The following is a 20146-nucleotide window of genomic DNA, read 5'->3' as shown; positions in this document are numbered from 1 at the left end:
AAAGTGAGGGGGAAAATGGAACCAAGTTGGAAAACACTCTTCAGGATATCATCCAGGAGAACTTCCCCAACCTAGTAGGGCAGGCCAACATTCAAATTCAGGAAATACAGAGAACACCACAAAGATACTCCTCGAGAAGAGCAACTCCAAGACACATAATTGCCAGATTCACCAAAGTTGAAATGAAGGAAAAAATCTTAAGGGCAGCCAGAGAGAAAGGTCGGGTTACCCACAAAGGGAAGCCCATCAGACTAACAGCAGACCACTTGGCAGAAACTCTACAAGCTAGAAGAGAGTGGGGGCCAATATTCAACATTCTTAAAGAAAAGAATTTTAAACTCAGAATTTCATATCCAGCCAAACTAAGTTTCATAAGTGAAGGAGAAATAAAATCCTTTACAGATAAGCAAATGCTTAGAGATTTTGTCACCACCAGGCCTGCCTTACAAGAGACCCTGAAGGAAGCCCTAAACATGGAAAGGAACAACCGGTACCAGCCACTGCAAAAACATGCCAAAATGTAAAGACCATCGAGGCTAGGAAGAAACTGCATCAACTAACAAGCAAAAAAACCAGTTAATATCATAATGGCAGGGTCAAGTTCACACATAACAATATTAACCTTAAATGTTAATGGACTAAATGCTCCATTAAAAGACACAGACTGGCAAACTGGATAAAGAGTCAAGACCCATCAGTCTGCTGTATTCAGGAGACCCATCTCACATGCAGAGACATACATAGGCTCAAAATAAAGGGATGGAGGAAGATCTACCAAGCAAATGGAGAACAAAAAAAAGCAGGGGTTGCAATCCTAGTCTCTGATAAAATAGACTTTAAACCATCAAAGATCAAAAGAGACAAAGAAGGCCATTACATAATGGTAAAGGGATCAATTCAACAGGAAGAGCTAACTATCCTAAATATATATGCACCCAATACAGGAGCACCCAAATTCATAAAGCAAGTCCTTAGAGACTTACAAAGAGACTTAGACTCCCATACAATAATAATGGGAGACTTCAACACTCCACTGTCAACATTAGACAGATCAACGAGACAGAAAGTTAACAAGGATATCCAGGAATTGAACTCATCTCTGCACCAAGCGGACCTAATAGACATCCATAGAACTCTCCACCCCAAATCAACAGAATATACATTCTTCTCAGCACCACATCGCACTTATTCCAAAATTGACCACATAATTGGAAGTAAAGCGCTCCTTAGCAAATGTAAAAGAACAGAAATTATAACAAACTGTCTCTCAGACCACAGTGCAATCAAACTGGAACTCAGGACTAAGAAACTCAATCAAAACCACTCAACTACATGGAAACTGAACAACCTGCTCCTGAATGACTACTGGGTACATAACGAAATGAAGGCAGAAATAAAGATGTTCTTTGAAACCAATGAGAACAAAGATACAACATACCAGAATCTCTGGGACACATTTAAAGCAGTGTGTAGAGGGAAATTGATAGCATTAAATGCCCACAAGAGAAAGCTGGAAAGATCTAAAATTGACACTCTAACATCACAATTAAAAGAACTGGAGGGCCGGGCGCGGTGGCTCAAGCCTGTAATCCCAGCACTTTGGGAGGCCGAGACGGGCGGATCACGAGGTCAGGAGATCGAGACCATCCTGGCTAACACGGTGAAACCCCGTCTCTACTAAAAATACAAAAACTAGCCGGGCGAGTGGCGGGCGCCTGTAGTCCCAGCTACTCGGGAGGCTGAGGCAGGAGAATGGCGTAAACCTGGGAGACGGAGCTTGCAGTGAGCTGAGATCCGGCCACTGCACTCCAGCCTGGGCGACAGAGCGAGACTCCGCCTCAAAAAAAAAAAAAAAAAAAAAAAGAACTGGAGAAGCAAGAGCAAACACTTTCAAAAGCTAGCAGAAGGCAAGAAATAACTAAGATCAGAGCAGAACTGAAGGAGATAGAGACACAAAAAACCCTCCAAAAAATCAATGAATCCAGGAGTTGGTTTTTTGAAAAAATCAACAAAATTGACAGACCGCTAGCAAGACTAATAAAAAAGAAAAGAGAGAAGAATCAAATAGACACAATAAAAAATGATAAAGGGGATATCACCACGGACCCCACAGAAATACAAACTACCATCAGAGAATACTATAAACACCTCTACGCAAATCAACTAGAAAATCTAGAAGAAATGGATAATTTCCTGGACACTTACACCCTTCCAAGACTAAGCCAGGAAGAAGTTGAATCCCTGAATAGACCAATAGCAGGCTCTGAAATTGAGGCAATAATTAATAGCCTACCAACCAAAAAAAGTCCAGGACCAGATGGATTCACAGCTGAATTCTACCAGAGGTACAAAGAGGAGCTGGTACCATTCCTTCCGAAACTATTCCAATCAATTGAAAAAGAGGGAATCCTCCCTAACTCATTTTATGAGGCCAACATCATCCTGATACCAAAGCCTGGCAGAGACACAACAAAAAAAGAGAATTTTAGACCAATATCCCTGATGAACATCGATGCAAAAATCCTCAATAAAATACTGGCAAACTGGATTCAGCAGCACATCAAAAAGCTTATCCACCATGATCAAGTGGGCTTCATCCCTGGGATGCAAGGCTGGTTCAACATTTGCAAATCAATAAATGTAATCCAGCATATAAACAGAACCAAAGACAAAAACCACATGATTATCTCAATAGATGCAGAAAAGGCTTTTGACAAAATTCAACAGCCCTTCATGCTAAAAACGCTCAATAAATTCGGTATTGATGGAACGTACCTCAAAATAATAAGAGCTATTTATGACAAACCCACAGCCAATATCATACTGAATGGGCAAAAACTGGAAAAATTCCCTTTGAAAACTGGCACAAGACAGGGATGCCCTCTCTCACCACTCCTATTCAACATAGTGTTGGAAGTTCTGGCTAGGGCAATCAGGCAAGAGAAAGAAATCAAGGGTATCCAGTTAGGAAAAGAAGAAGTCAAATTGTCCCTGTTTGCAGATGACATGATTGTATATTTAGAAAACCCCATTGTCTCAGCCCAAAATCTCCTTAAGCTGATAAGCAACTTCAGCAAAGTCTCAGGATACAAAATCAATGTGCAAAAATCACAAGCATTCTTATACACCAGTAACAGACAAACAGAGAGCCAAATCGTGAATGTACTTCCATTCACAATTGCTTCAAAGAGAATAAAATACCTAGGAATCCAACTTACAAGGGATGTAAAGGACCTCTTCAAGGAGAACTACAAACCACTGCTCAGTGAAATCAAAGAGGACACAAACAAATGGAAGAACATACCATGCTCATGGATAGGAAGAATCAATATCATGAAAATGGCCATACTGCCCAAGGTTATTTATAGATTCAATGTCATCCCCACCAAGCTACCAATGAGTTTCTTCACAGAATTGGAAAAAACAGCTTTAAAGTTCATATGGAACCAAAAAAGAGCCCGCATTGCCAAGACAATTCTAAGTCAAAAGAACAAAGCTGGAGGCATCACGCTACCTGACTTCAAACTATACTAGAAGGCCACAGTAACCAAAACAGCATGGTACTGGTACCAAAACAGAGATATAGACCAATGGAACAGAACAGAGTCATCAGAAATAATACCACACATCTACAGCCATCTGATCTTTGACAAACCTGAGAGAAACAAGAAATGGGGAAAGGACTCCCCATTTAATAAATGGTGCTGGGAAAATTGGCTAGCCATAAGTAGAAAGCTGAAACTGGATCTTTTCCTTACTCCTTATATGAAAATTAATTCAAGATGGATTAGAGACTTAAATGTTAGACCTAATACCATAAAAATCCTAGAAGAAAACCTAGGTAGTATCATTCAGGACATAGGCATGGGCAAGGACTTCATGTCTAAAACACCAAAAGCAACGGCAGCAAAAGCCAAAATTGACAAATGGGATCTGATTAAACTAAAGAGCTTCTGCACAGCAAAAGAAACTACCATCAGAGTGAACAGGCAACCTACAGAATGGGAGAAAATTTTTGCAACCTACTCATCTGACAAAGGGCTCATATCCAGAACCTACAAAGAACTCAAACAAATTTACAAGAAAAAAGCAAACAACCCCATCAAAAAGTGGGCAAAGGATATGAACAGACATTTCTCAAAAGAAGACATCCATACGGCCAACAGACACATGAAAAAATGCTCATCATCACTCGCCATCAGAGAAATGCAAATCAAAACCACAATGAGATACCATCTCACACCAGTTAGAATGGCGATCATTAAAAAGTCAGGAAACAACAGGTGCTGGAGAGGATGTGGAGAAATAGGAACACTTTTACACTGTTGGTGGGATTGTAAACTAGTTCAACCATTATGGAAAACAGTATGGCGATTCCTCAAGGATCTACAACTAGATGTACCATATGACCCAGCCATCCCACTACTGGGTATATACCCAAAGGATTATAAATCATGCTGCTATAAAGACACATGCACACTTATGTTTATTGTGGCACTATTCACAATAGCAAAGACTTGAAATCAACCCAAATGTCCATCTGTGACAGACTGGATTAAGAAAATGTGTCTAGTTGGCCGGGCGCGGTGGCGCAAGCCTGTAATCCCAGCACTTTGGGAGGCCGAGACGGGCGGATCACGAGGTCAGGAGATCCAGACCATCCTGGCTAACACGGTGAAAACCCGTCTCTACTAAAAAAATACAAAAAAACTAGCCGGGCGAGGTGGCGGGCGCCTGTAGTCCCAGCTACTCGGGAGGCTGAGGCAGGAGAATGGCGTAAACCCGGGAGGCGGATCTTGCAGTGAGCTGAGATCCGGCCACTGCACTCCAGCCCTGGCGATAGAGCGAGACTCCATCTCAAAAAAAAAAAAAAAAAAAAAAAAAGAAAATGTGGCACATATACACCATGGAATATTATGCAGCCATAAAAAAGGATGAGTTTGTGTCCTTTGTAGGGACATGGATGCAGCTGGAAACCATCATTCTTAGCAAACTATCACAAGAACAGAAAACCAAACACCGCATGTTCTCACTCATAGGTGGGAACTGAACAATGAGATCACTTGGACTCGGGAAGGGGAACATCACACACCGGGGCCTATCATGGGGAGGGGGGAGGGGGAAGGGATTGCAGTGGGAGTTATACCTGATATAAATGATGAATTGAGGGGTGCTGACGAGTTGATGGGTGCAGCACACCAACATGGCACAAGTATACATATGTAACAAACCTGCACGTTATGCACATGTACCCTAGAACTTAAAGTATAATAAAAAAAAATAAAAAAAGGTCACTGAGAGCTTATTATCAAGTTATCTTCATTCTCTAAGTTTAGCTATTTAAATAGTAGACATGCTCAGAATATGATACTTATAGAACTGATGAAAGTTTGCATAAATAATACTGAACGTCTTCATATATATGGCAGAGAGTGTTTGATGTCATATAGTTATCTATTGAGTGTTAGACACTGGAATTTGAATACAGGGTACTAGAGTAAAAGACTGTCTAGATTGAGACTATGATTTTCAGAGCATTGTATAAAATACTTTGCACGGGCTATGTTAGGTTATCTGTTTCTGTGGGATTTCTTTCTTTCTTCTTCTTGTTCTTTTATTTTATTTTTCTGCCAAAATACATCAGGAAGGAGATTAGGCAGACTAACTCACAGGGCCAACACACGTGCTAAAAAGTGCCTGATGCTAAAAAGTACAATGTTTAAATTTTTATTGCCTAGGTCTCCAGTTTGGGTAGTTTCTTGATTTACTTCTGACATCATATTGAATGATTAAGTCAGAGTGTTTCAAAGGTAAATGAAGGAGGGGAGGGGGTCTAGGCTCCAGGAAGGGAATGTTTTGTTTCTTATTAGCAAATGAAATGTACTACTCATCTGTCCAGCCCAGGTCTGGCCAAGTATAAAGAACTGCAGGTGTTCACGTGAGTTATCCCTTTGATAGAGTGACAGGGGACAGGTGAGGAAGCTTCAGCCCAAAAACTCTTTTAAGCCTAACATAACCCTTTAGATTCAAGCATTCTGAGGTTGTCATTCTGTTTGGGAAATAAAGTCAGCTTTCTACAACTTTTATGAAACTGAAAAAACCCAACTACTTCTCTTCCTTGCTTTTAGCTATTCTTCCTAGATGGTTTTCTAGTTTGGGCTTTTTCATTTGGCTCCGAAATTGTGTTGCTGGGTCCTTCATCCTAAAAGTCCCCGCTGAGCTTGTACTGCGTGTGAAACCCTAGGCTAGATGTCGGATCTGGGGTAAGTCAGAGCCCAGTCTTACACCTACATCCCCAGGTGCGCTTTGGCCACTACGGCTGCCACGTCACCTTCTAAAGGCAAACGCAGAGCAGGAGCCGAAAGAAAGAGCCACAACCCCTCTAACTGAACACAACAAGGGAGGGAATGTTCTTTGTCTCCGGGCAAACAAAGCGGTCCTAATAAGGGAGCTCCTTGCTCTATTTTATTTTTTATGTTCTGGAAGTCTAAGAGATGGCTGCACACAACAGAAACAAAGCCAACTGCAGTCGTGGAACTAGCCACGGTACTTTCTCTTGAAGGATTAAGGAAAGGTTTTTATGTATGTAAAGAAGGTTTTTTTCTCCTTCTTTGCACAGCAATGTAATTTTCTCCCTTGATTTCTGGGCAGAAAGTTAGCATTCCAACAAGATGTGCTTTAATTGATTGCAGCTATTAAATCCCTTGGCTTACATGCATATGGTTCAGGATATAAGAGCCACATGGAAGTTTTAATTTAATCATTACTCTTTCTGTATGTAGGAAACTTGACAGAGGCATTGGAAGGGGAAGGGTGAGGAACGGGCACTTGATTTGCACACAACAGACCTTAGGGATTGAGGACAATAACTTGAAACTTTATCAACATATCTTTTGGTCTCATTGAGTGTTTAGATATGTAACCCTGGCTTCTGAATTGGTGGGTGTTACTTCTAGAGACTCCAGCTGTACTGAGAGTGATCAGATTAGCTAAGCCACTTGATAGACACTCTTTAGCCTTTAATGCCTCCACTGTAATCTACCCCAGGCCACCCTTGCATCAGAACTGCTTACTGGCCAATTCAGTGGTAGAGTCCAAGAATTTTTTTCTTTAGATGATGAGGATTTGAGAGGAAGGCCAGGATATTAACATATCCCTCTCCAGCATATTTTCATTACTGCCTGGCAAATCTTTAGATAATATTGTTTTTAAATTAAAGAAAAATGAAGTATTTGGCATCAGGCTATTCCTAGAGCCAATGATTGGAGAATGCAGCAAATTGTGCCTGATCCACACACATAAAGCATTAAGTCTCTGCAGGGAGAAGAGAATCTTAGGGTTTGTTTGAGAGGAAAAGTCAGTGTCTCAAAGCTGCAAATAACTGTATTGATAAAAACATTTGTTTACGTCTCAAATTTTATCTCTGCAGGGAGGAAAACCTCCAAAATCCACTGTCTTTCCTGGCAATTTAGTTCAGTTTCTTGTTCATCCCTGGTTAGGAAAGGCCAGAGACTTTCCTCCCTTCTGCTTCACAGGCAGGTATATTAAATTCTTTGGGCCTGACTTAGCTCTGCTCCATAGGGGGCTAAGTGTCCAGCTGCCCAGCCAGCTCTCCACCCCACTCTGCCACCCGGCCCACCTGCCGCCATCCTGCTGTGGTCACTTACCTCACTCTCCTCAGCAGGGGGTGGAGGGACCTCCTTGATAATCTGAAAAGAAAACAGAGAACAGGTCAGTGAAAAATCGCTGGCTACCTTCCTTCTAAGAGGCCTGTGGTCAGGAGGTATTGTGGTGGTGCTGCCGTAATTACCATGGCAATGGCCCCAGCAAGTCGAACTTAATCAGTGCCATGAGGTGTCTTTCTGGACACAGTAGCTCTGCTAGTTAGCATATGACTCAGGCTGAGGGTTCCAGTCAAAATTGCGTCTTTTGTGTTTTTATAGAGAGAAATAAATGTTCCGCAGGTAACAGTTTCATTTCCTACCCCAGATAGCTATCATGCAAACTCATTCACTCATTTATTCACCTAGTCATTCACCTATCAGATTATTCATCCATCTATCCAACCATCTACACATTTAACAAAGAATTGTCACATGATGGAAGTTAAGACGGTGCTTTAGGGATGCATCAAGCGTGGACCCCACTCAGGCTGCTGGCAGTCCTTCGGCTGTCACTGGTCCTCACGGGTGCCTCTGCAGGGTGGATGTGCTGCTCAGGCAGACCGATTCCCAACAGAGGCAGCAAAGGAGTGTCCAGGGATTTCTTTTAGGGCACTGACACTTAGGGCACAGGGCACAAAGCTTTAACTAACAATGTTATAAGATTCTGACTGTCCCATCTTTGGGGCTGAAGAGAGACATGTGGAAACTCTGGATGGGCAAGTAATTGGGACCGTCTAACCCATGAGAGAATGATGACACATGGGATAAGGACAGGGCAGGGACAGCTGGGGCCAGGGAGCAGCCCCTCCTCCCTCTTGACCCCAACTTGTACCCCTCTGTCATAAAAGGAAAGCCCTTACCGTTAAATGGATTTAGAGTCTCTTACATGGCATTTGGCAATTATCTACTATAATTCCACTCTGTCCCTTGGAGGGCTTCCTACTCTCACCCCAAACTTATTATCAGAAGTATGGGTCCTCTACTCAGTCCTTTTACTTAGAGGACTTCTGGAAAATGTGAAGCTCATTCCCTATCTCTTGATGCCTTAACACCAGGCGCTGACTTTGTAGATGGGTGTTCGGGCAGTGCCCACAGGACCCATTCTTTCTTCTTCCAGTTGGGGAGCCAGCCTCTGACTGCAGGCCAGGATGCTCAGCTGGCAGCAAGCACGTCTTTACCTCTCCCTACTCAGAACATGTCTCCTCTGGTTTGATGATTATTCTGGGACCTTGTTAGGGCTCCAATCCCCACGTTGTTACCCACCCTACCGTTATCTATAACGTCATCTCTGCATGAGGAGGCAGGCTTCCCACTGCAGGTTCTGTTAACCTTAGCCAGTGTCCCAAGACTCCAGTCCTCTGAAAGTATGGTATTCAATTAATTGAAGAGGCAGAAGTGAAGGCCTCCAGGGGTTTCAAACTCTCATTTCATCTGCCTCCACTTCCTGGCTGCTGTGAGACGCCTAGTGAAGGTCTCTGGAAAATGCAAAGCCATGATTGTGCTCACCCACTCAACCCTGGCTCAGAGTTCCTTAAGGAAATCTCTGGGGAGGATCGCTACTGCCCAGGACTGATTTCCCATCATCCCAGAAGCAGTAAATTACTTTACAGCAGGAAATGTCTGGAAACTGGAGGGAGGGGTGAGGATCTGGGGACCAAGATCTGGAATGCATCTGTTCTCCTGGGGCAGGGGTAGGGAGGGGAGTGAGAGGGGGAACAGGATGTTTGGGAAGAGACAGATGTTGAGAGGGCAGCATATGTGGCAAGGCCCCTGGGTGTGAAGAGGTTTGGTGCTGAGTAGAGGGCTTTCTTCTACACGGTGCTATGAGCTAAGCACCGCATAGATGTTATCTGTGAATCCCAGACCTGCTTTCTCCTGACTGTCAGGATTTGACGAGTCCCTTAACCTGCCTGAGCTCCACTGTCTGAGCGATCATGTGTGTTAAGCATCTGGTAGCGAGTAGCTGCTCAGTAGATGCTGCATGCTATTAGTACTCTCCTTTCCCTTTCTTGTTGTCTGTGTCTCTTACCTCGATGACATCTTTCATACCCCTCCCCGATGCATATACTAAACGCCTTTGCATAGTGGCTTCCAGACATGCCAAGGGGCCAGCACTTCATGAACTGAGTGAGATAGGAGGCTGGTGTTCTGACAGTGGCTAAGGGTTTTGGGGGAGTCAGTAGCAGTATGCCTGGCCACACGTGTGTCAGCTATGACACTGGCCAGGGAATGCGGTTCCAGGTGGCTCAACACTCAGACCAACCCATCAATATGGTTGCTGTTTAATTTAATGTATTAAGTATTAATTGAATATCTATTCTATATCCTGCAATGTGCCAGACCCTAAGGAACCCAAAACACAATGCTAAAATACATGACTTATTAAATATTGATAAAGAGGGGCTGGTTTATGATCCAGATTTCACATTGACACTCTATAAGTTGGGCACCTGAGCTTCTGGAAAAAAATGCCACTCTGTTCAGGTAAACAGGAATTAAGTACCTCCAACCTGGTCTCATTGGCTGGGCATCTGGTTATGTTCAGCAGGAATGGGCAGGAAGTCTTCTCATTGCTTCAAGCCCATGCACCAGCAGCTTGCCCCTGGGGAGCAGGGTGCAGCTCACCACAGGATGGCAGGACAGCTTTTTAAAGTATGATCTAGATAGGCTAAGCTTGGAGTCAGGGATGAGAATTCCAAGCAGTGAAGTTGGATAGGCTGTCTGTGAGTGGGCCAAATCCTTGTGCCAAAACCAGCACATGGGCCACCCAAAGGAGTGCTCTGAGCACAGGGACATGTCAATTCTCTCAGACCACCCCATTCCCCTCAGGGCCAGAGTCTGTGTTGCCTGGAGGAGTAGCTTGGGCAAAAGCCTGCATTGCTCTGTCGCCTGCAGCATCAGGGCAACACGGCCACACACAGAGTCGCCTTAAAAATAGACATCTCTATGGTTGCTTCAGTACTTAAAACCAGTGCACCCCTGCTAATGGCTTCCCATGGCTTATAGGATAAAATGCAAACTGTTCCCATGTCCCACAAGGCCCACATGATGTGGCCTCGCTTCTCTCCCACTGCATCTCTCTCCTTCACTTTCTTTTTTTTTTTTTTTTTTTTTTTGAGGCGGAGTCTCACTCTGTTGCCCGGACTGGAGTGCAGTGGCCGGATCTCAGCTCACTGCAAGCTCTGCCTCCCGGGTTTACGCCATTCTCCTGCCTCAGCCTCCCGAGTAGCTGGGACTACAGGCGCCTGCCACCTCGCCCGGCTAGTTTTTGTATTTTTAGTAGAGACGGGGTTTCACCGTATTAGCCAGGATGGTCTCGATCTCCTGACCTCGTGATCCGCCCGTCTCGGCCTCCCAAAGTGCTGGGATTACAGGCTTGAGCCACCGCGCCCGGCCTCTCTCCTTCACTTTCTGTACTCCAGTCTCCTGGGCACCTTTCCGTTCCTTCCACACGCTCTGCTACTTCTCAAGTGCAGTATCTTCTGCCCAAATGCTCACTACTTCCTCCACCCTCAATCCACAGCCCTGCACATTCCCCAGTGAACACCTACTTATCAAACAGATCTCCAGTAAATGCACCTCTCCTGGGAATCTCACAGAAAGGACAAGGTCCTCTTTGTGGGCTCCCGCCATGTTTGTTTTCTGTAGCACTTTGAATCATAATTGAAAGGCAAATTGCATAATTGTTTCCAACCAGCACAACTAGAAAGCCTCTATTTCCAACTAGAATGCAAGCTAGAATCAGCTTCCAAGCTCAGGCTCGGTTTGGCCCACTCTCCTTTTTTCAGGTTATGTGGGCATCCTCTTGGTTATGGGTGGGCTCTTTTGCACCTTCCTCGTTAAGAGGGACAAAGAAGATGGATAAGGTTGAAAGATCATTAATAAAATATTTTAAACAAAAATTCTCCAATTAACATATGCATAACATGGAAGAGCTGGTAGTATGGGAATAAATCTGAGAACATTTTTCATATTTCTACTCTGCAGGCCAGCACCACTTCCCCACTTACTACCACCTTTAGACTGGGTATTTTAGAGAAGCAGAAAGTGACCATTTGCCTCCTTGGGATAGCTGCCCTAGAGTCCCTTTTGCACTAAGAGTTGGACGGGTGAGATAAAGGGGATGGGAAAAATGAGATGGAATATGAAACTCCTGAATTATATTGGTGTTTCTCTGATATCTGAGAATTTCTTGAAACTGCTGTGTGTTGGGAGATGCATCTCCTCTCCTCTCTTACCAGTGACGTTAATTCTGACTTTATCCATCTCTGTTCAGGCTGATACGAGGTAGGGCCAGATTTGATGATGATCATTGCATAGATAAAGGAAAGTCAGAAAAGACCAGGTAGAATCTGATCAAATTGAAATGTTATTGACAGCTTCTCATTGAGTCAAATAAATTCCAGTTCTTATGTGCACCCCGAGTTTGGCTGTTGGAAATGGTAATGATGGAAGATGTGGAGATGCAGTCAGCATAGTACGAATATGGTAGAAAGATCACGTGTGCCCAGGGCCTGTTTGACGCCTGGGAAGTTGAACTATTTGGGTTTTATGAATTAAGTTCAACCATTTGGGTCTCTATAAAGTTCTCTCTGACAATTCATTTTATTTTTATAAATGGTTTTGTAAACTGATTTTATAAATTGTTAAGGTGAAATAAAGCATCTGATGAGTTTATATTGCTTTTCTTTTTTCTCTAGAAGTATTGAAGTTTGATTCCTAGTGTGTAGGCTTTGATCCTTGCCGCTGTGTTTGCCACTTGCTAACTCTACTGTTACAGTCTTATGCAGTGGAACACAGGATGCTATCATTCCAGTTTTCAACATGGGCACCTTTCCTACCTCCCAGATGATGGCTGTGCTGGCTCACTAGACATTCCATTTGAAGCCGCAAATCAGGCCCACATGCTGCTCTAGCAGCAAAAGGATGCCAGGCCTAGTGATTCCTCGTGGCCCCCTATTTTGTCTCTGTCACCTTGTTGAGAAATCCTCCACCACAGCTTCACATCTCTCCTCCTCATCTTTCTTGTCTACTCACACTGTGACAGGGACTGGTTAATAGGGTAAGTTGTACAGACAGGCTTATTGTCAACAAATGCTCATGTCATGGATGAGAAGTGGAACAAAACAGGGGACTGGTTTTTGGTCCTTTTCTTCTTAAGTTGTATTTTGTGTCTCAGTGTTCGTTTTGCATGAGCTGAATGCAGAGCACTTCCTGCAAGTCCTCTGTGCTGAAAGGCTGGTCTCTTGCTGCAAAGGAGCCACTTCCTTGACACACAGACATCTCTGCTGTCTAGACAAAGTCCAAGAGAGCAGCTTCAGATAATTCCTTTATTAACAAAATGAAGCCCTTGTCCTCTAATTTTAATTAGCTCAGTGGTTTCAAACTTTATTGAGTATCAGAATCACCTGGAGGGCTTCTTAAAACACAGCTTTCTGGGGTACACCCCTGAGTTCCTCATTAGTGGGTATGGGGAGGGGCACCTGTGTTTCTGACAAGGTACCTGCTGGTCTAGGGACTGCACTTTGAGAACGATGAATTAGCTTATTTCTAGGAGCCCCATACCTCTATTAGATACGTAGGGGCTATGTTTAGCTTCAAGTTAGACATTCCCATGAGTGCTCTGTTGACACTTGCTTATAACTGATTAGAAATACCAGCATCGAAGCTGTTTCATTCCAAAAATTATGGTGTCCCTGCTCCATTGTCAGGAACTCTGGGCTCTCCATTGCCTCCCCTGTCCTATGTGGGGGAAGACATAGATTTATTTCTGGAGTAAATTTTCAGCTCTGCATGCAGGTACTCCTTGGCTTCCACTGATGTGCATTTGTGGTTATCTGCATACAAGGCTGGCATGGCCTGGATTTCTGGATCCAGCCCTGAAACAGTCCCAGCCAGATGGCTCCCTGGGAGTTAGGGACATGGATCTTATCGCTCTCTGTCTGCACTGTTAGCAATAAACTCACAGAACTGTGTTTGTTCCTCTGTCTTCTGCACTGGGCTCTAAGCTCTTGAAGACATGGGCATACTTATCTCCTGACACACAGTTCAGTGTTTGTTACTTGGCCACTATTTCTGGAATAAATGAGTGCGTGTTCCTGAAAAGGGAGGGATAAAGGAAGCATTTCTGATGATAATAAACTTCCTTGCTTCTCAAATAAGCACTTAATACGTGTTACAAGATTCAATTCTGGTCTCTTCACCCTCCATATAAATGTTTCTTCAATAGTTAAGCTGCTGAAAGTCCCAACTGCCAAGAGCGGGTTGTGAAGCTTGGATGCACTGCATTATGGGAATCTAATCAGAGTCATGGATTGGCCTTATGGTTAATTATGCCACCTTATTAGACACCACCTATACCCATTTGCATCCCCTAACCCAGGCTTCCATGTAAATTCACTTGCCATGTGATTACAGACTCCATTTTCCAGTTTTGTATCCCAAATTCATTTCTAAGAAGACTTTCTGAAAATTTGAAAACTACATGCACAGTCTGTTTTGTTCCAACATAGATATGTAACATGGGACTGTTCATATGTGGTAGGTAAACCGCGCAATAAAATCACTAAACTGCAAAACTGTGCTAGCTCAAAATCTGATTTTCACAAGGTAAAGGGGAAGGTAAGGTCTATTTTTAGTCTTTTTTTCTTCATAGTAAACTTCACATAACGTTAACCACTAGACGTTTAAAAGTGTGAGGTGACAGTATTTGGCGCCACTGAGTAACATCAGATGAATGTGAAAATGCTGCACAGCCGCCAGTAGGGACCTGGGGAGGAATATGCAGAAACCAGGCATACCTCATTTGCTTGCTCACTGAGGTGTGTCCTTGTGCAAGTCCAGCATGTATGGCGTTCTGGAATGCGTGTACTTTTCCTCATAAAAACCTTTTACATAGCATTGTCAGTAGGAGTGTGTGTCCTGGTTCAAAAAATGCAGGGATTGAATGAGGGAGGAAAGCCTTCAGCCTGTGTAGGAGATGTTTGTAAAGAGATAAGAGAAGATGAGATACTGTGAGAGCAATGGGCATAAAGAAACCCAAACGAGCTTCCTCAGAGACCATGCTGAAAAACCAGAGAAAGGAGAACGGAACTCACAGGAGCCACCATTTGCTTAAGAGGGGATTAGAGGCATGTGTGATGGAGTGAAGGAAAGGCAGTAATGCCGAGAGCGGCAGAATAGTACTTTCATGGTTTTCGGTCTTATTTGAAACCACACAAATCACTTTTTTTTTTTTTTTAATGAAAAGAGGAACCTGGCAACACAACAAAAGCTGAAATTCTATTTTAAGCCAGTGCAGAAGGAATAACACGACACTGAGTCATAGCCATCCTCCTTTGTGTTGTGACACTTCGCCCTAAGAATGTCCTTCCTTCCGTCTCATCTCTGTAGCTCAAAGCCACAGTGCTACATCAGACTCACGTCCACTAAGAAACTTCACCTGTTTATTTTAAAAAATCAAGGTAAAGAGCCATATTTACTGAAGTATCTTTTATTAAGAATTTAAGGTGTTTAAAACGGTGGCATTTTTATTGAGTTGATTATTCTTTTTCAGCATTAGGTTGGTGCAAAAGTAATTGTGGTTTTGTCATTCCTTTCGATGACAAAAACTGCAATTACTTTTGCGCCAACCTAATATATTATCTTGTAAGATGGCACAGTTTTGAACGTTCTGCTCTGGATCCATTTCCCCCATTAGTCCTATTATTTTCATGGGCCAAAATTTAATAATGCAAGTCATATATTTGGGAACACACTTCATGTTATAGGAGAAGTGGTGATACACAGAGAATTTTCAGTGTATCTGCTATTTAACAATTACTGTTAACTTTGGACAGAGCAAAGGGAATAGTGCTGACAGGGACTGATTTCCTCATCCTTTTTCTGGTCTTTTGTGCTTTCCATGTGTATCATAAAATCCCAAGGGCCCAAGTAATAAATAATATTCCTTGGGTTTTTGGTAATTTGGGATTGTGAGCTCATGTGTAGTAGGCATTTACCTATGGGAATTCTATGAGGCCTGGGTTGAGAGATGAACCTGCCAGAGGTTTCGGGTTTCCTCTTGCAGATCCCTAAGCATTTCCAAACTTTTTCTTAGCTTGCAATTTACAAAACCTCAAGTAGTGTAAGTTTGAACTCTAGACCTCTCAGAGGTTATTAATTCTTAGGGACACAAACACACATATCCACATCAAACCCATAGCCCATCTTTCACTCAAGGCTGTAGGCAGCTTTAGGCAGAAGACTCAATTTCTTTTTTTTTTTTTTGTGATGGAGTCTCGCTCTGTCGCCCAGGCTGGAGTGCAGTGGCTGGATCTCGGCTCACTGCAAGCTCTGCCTCCCGGGTTTACGCCATTCTCCTGCTTCAGCCTCCTAAGTAGCTGGGACTACAGGCGCCTGCCACCTCGCCCGGCTAGTTTTTTGTATTTTTTAGTAGAGACGGGGTTTCACCATGTTAGCCAGGATGGTCTCGATCTCCTGACCTCGTGATCTGCCCGCCTCGGCCTCCCAAAGTGCTGGGATTACAGGCTTGAGCCACCGCGCCCGGCCAGAAGACTCAATTTCAACTCCCAAACTTTTATGGGCCCTTGAAAGGCTATTAAGCCAAACATCTAGGTTACTGAGATAAAAAACCTCAGGCAGGAACCCACTGCTTTAGGGTCAGTTGACCATCTGATTTCCAGATCTTGCTTTATTTGGGCCCTGGAAATGTCTCCTATTTTCTCACGAGCCTGGCTATGCATTTAAAGCAACTTCTATTATATTTTATCCAGGAATTTTTGTTTTTGTTTTTGTTTTGCTGTGGAGTCTGCTGCATAGTCAGTCAATAGTAATGGATTCTTTTTTTCCACAAATGATGACTTCCTGCATGCTCAGAGGTTAGCTCAAATAAATGTGCCTGTATTTAGATGACAAAGGTCTTTTTTGAAGCCTTTGATTTAAAACATTGTATGTCCTGGGGGACTTCTGGGTGACCTCTTTAAGCCAACTCAACTGCTGCCCCCCTGGGCCTTTTAAATTCTGCATGAGAAGCCATCAGAACAGAGTTATGTTTAGAAGAAATGCCAATCCAGATCTGAAAAGCCACCTAACAAGGGTTTTAATATCACAGCTAGAAGGGGATGCTTGCTCTGGCCCTTTTTACATTCTAGCCTTTTGTTCTGGCTCCCAAACCTTGTAAGTATTCTTTTAATTGAAATCAAGAAACCAAGGGAAACTAGGCATCTTGATATGAAAAACATCCAGGAGAGATGAGATGCTAGTCAATGGCGGATAAAGGAATCTTTCCACTGCACAAACAGCATCAATTGAATAGAGACCTCATGACTGACTGGGGTGGGTTAATGCTGGCCAAGGAATGCCTGAATCCAGTAATTTTGTACTGTAAAAGTTTAGCAAAGGATGGTACCAAGGGTGTTAATTTGGAATGTGGTACTAGAAATTTTCAAAGAAATAAGGTCAACTTTTTTCTTCTCCAATTTGGAACTCAAATTTCAAATGAATTTTGGTCTCTCATCTCATCTCCCTTAAGACTGAGACTATTTAGAAGGCCTAATTCATCACTATCTAAAGTGAGAGTTGCAGCAGGGACTTTACCATTAGTCGATAGGGCCTAAGGGACTCACATGGTAATGTGAGAGAATGGCTTTGTGCATATTCTCCATCAGATGATATGCCAGTGTCACTGCAAAACTCTGTGAAGTGAAACAGCAAAATAAATCCATGAATTCAGATTCCCTGAGGCTTGGAGGAGGAACCTCTGGTCTCTGCCTGGGTTATGGGAAAGCTGATTTTAAACACTAGCAGTGTCAGCGGGATCTGAACAGGGCACAGAGGGAACAAGGGTGAGTTGATGATGTTCACAAGATGTCCGAGCTTATTGATATTGATATAGACTCCAGGGAGGGGAGGAAAGAGGCTGCACCTTAGGATCCAGGAACCTGCTCTTTTAGCTGCTTCAGCATTCTCTAGGACTGTGTTTCTCAAATAGTATTTGGCAGAATACTAGTGTCCTTCCAGATGTCAGTATGTTAATAGGTGTTTGGGAGAGTACAGGTAGTGACAGGCCAAGGAAGAGTTCTAGGGTCAAAATAAATTTGAAGAGTCACATGCAAATTATCCTATTAATAACTCTGAGAAGTCTCGCAGTAAAGACAGTGATTCAACTTAGTTTAAGGATGTCTTTCAAACTCACTGTCTAAATACCTCTTGTTCTGAAGTGCACCTATTCGTACTTGCAGGGTATGATTGCCCTGATACAGTTTGGAAATGCTACCCCTGAGTACTTGTATCACATAAAAAGTCCTCAGGTGGTTTCAATATGTAACCAGTTTGAGAACCACAGACCAGGGAATCTTGAAAGGGAGAAACAGATTCACTTAGAGAAGGTACGAATATGAAGAAGCAGCCTTAGAGACAATATGGTTCCAATTTTCTAGTTTTTCACATGGGGGAAATTAAGGTTAAAGGACTGGACTAATCCTTTAACTGGCAGAGGAAGATGGGGCATTGAAACCTAGTCGACTTTAACAGCAACTCGCCTCTTTCCATTTCACCGGCAGGCATAAGCATGGCGGTTGGGGGTTATCAGGCAGCCCACAAAGGATGAGGGAAGCCAGAGATGAGAAAAAAATGGGTGTGTAAGGTGTGTGGTGTACCTGCCCCCCGGAGGTGAGGGCAGGTCATGGCAGAGCTCTGTGTGCTAATGAGAAATAATCTTGTCAGCTGTAGTGTGAGGCATGTCCAGATGGGAATGGGTGGAGGCTGGAACACGATCAAGAAAGCACAATCAGTATTAGGCCCGAGATGCCAGCGTCAGAAGTTGCCTGTCTCAGTTGTGTTTTTATTAAACCAAAATCCTTTTGGTGATGTTAGGCCTGGGTTGTCTGGCCCCACAAATTAAATGTTATTCTTAATGGTGTGAAGAGCATTATTTTAATGCCTTATTTTTATTTCCATTTAAGGCATATCAAGTTCTTGATTAATTTTTGTCCTTTGCAATTTGTCATTGGAGATGTCCAGTGGGCTTGTTTGTTGAACTATCCTTGAAATTCAATTAAGTGAATTAAACATGATCTGTTACATAATTCTTTAAAAGCTGTTCTTAAGATACCAACAAGGTCACTGAAAACAAGACAGGGAGAACATAATTTTGTTTATATAGAAAGAAATTCTGAATGCATGGACATGAGCCTCTGCCAATACACTGAAAAAAAATTGCCATTATTTGAACAGAAATACAGTGATTTGATTTGACCTAAATAGTGTGGTGGTTTAACTAGCTGGATTGCAGAAAAATTGCAGCTTTAAAAGCAAGATATTTTTTCTTTTTGATTGTGGTTAAAAGCACTTAATATAAAACTTATTATCTTAATTATTTTAAGTGTACAGTTTAGTAGTATTACATATATTCACATAATTATGCAACTAATTTCCAGAACTTTATTTCTTTAAATAGAGACACTGTCTCACCATGTTGCCTAGGCTAGTCTCAAACTCTAGGGCTCCAGTGATCCTCCTGCCTCGGCACTTCCACAGTGTTGGGATTATAGGTGTGAGTCACTGTGCCCTGCCCAGAACTTTTTCATTTTGCAAAATATGCTAAGATCTTTTCACTTGGGGTTTCTCATATACCATTAACCTCCCAATAAAATAGACATATTTCTAGGATTTTATTTAAGAAACTGATTTAAATGTCCTTTGTTATATAATATTAGAGACATATAAAATATTGCATATAACGTGCATGTAAGTCATGAAATAGAATAATACAAACCCCCACGAAACAACCACTCATTACAGTTCCATAGGTCTGTGGGCTCCTTCTGTTTCTAACACTCTTCCCCTAAGAAGACTTAGCTTTTTAGTTTGATTTGGAAAATACACAAATTATAATACGTACTAGGCACTGTACTCTATTTTGGGATTAGTTCCTGTGACTAGTTTCTCCTTGCCATGGAGGAGTTCATGGTACAGATTCTCCTTGATGTATGATGGGACTATGTCCAGATTAAACCCATTGTAAGTTGAACATGTCATAAGTTGAATGTGCATTTAATACAGCTAACCTAGTGAACATCATGGCTTAGCCTACCTAGTCAAACTTAAATGTGCTCAGAACAATGACATCGGTCTAAACTTGGGCAAAATAGATAACACAAAGCCTATTTTATAATAAAATATTGACTATCTCATAATTTATTGAATACTATACTGAAAGTGAAAAACAGAATGGTTGTATGGGTACTTCAAGTATGCTTTCTATTGAATGCGCACAGCTTTCATACCATTATGAAGTCGAAAAATTCTAAGTTGAACCACCGTAAGTTGGGGACTGTCTGTACAGTGAGAGATATATACATAAATACTTGTGATGGAATGAGCAAATGCTCTAATAGAGGTGTGAGAAAAATGCCATGGAAACCAAGTGGGATAGCGGCTGATCCTCCCCAGGTGAGGAAAAGGTGTGCAGGATGCTACTG

The 20146-nt window shown here is 42.6% G+C and overlaps 1 protein-coding gene and 1 long non-coding RNA gene across 2 annotated transcripts in view; one reads left to right on the top strand and one right to left on the bottom strand.

Moving 5' to 3' along the window:
- ANTXR1 (ANTXR cell adhesion molecule 1) overlaps window positions 1-20146 on the bottom strand; it is a 246617-nt gene that overhangs the window by 79400 nt on the left and 147071 nt on the right. The window contains exon 14 of the mRNA XM_033239293.1: window positions 7668-7709. Within this exon, the coding sequence (XP_033095184.1) occupies window positions 7668-7709 (42 nt within the window). The remainder of the gene's footprint in view (window positions 1-7667; window positions 7710-20146) is intronic.
- LOC117099782 overlaps window positions 1-20146 on the top strand; it is a 211724-nt gene that overhangs the window by 136867 nt on the left and 54711 nt on the right. The window lies entirely within an intron of this gene.

Source organism: Trachypithecus francoisi, unplaced genomic scaffold, assembly GCF_009764315.1.
Source record: "Trachypithecus francoisi isolate TF-2019V2 unplaced genomic scaffold, Tfra_2.0 Lachesis_group17, whole genome shotgun sequence".
In the NCBI taxonomy this organism is placed as follows: Eukaryota; Metazoa; Chordata; class Mammalia; order Primates; family Cercopithecidae; genus Trachypithecus; species Trachypithecus francoisi.
This window is presented reverse-complemented; position numbering and strand designations above follow the sequence as displayed.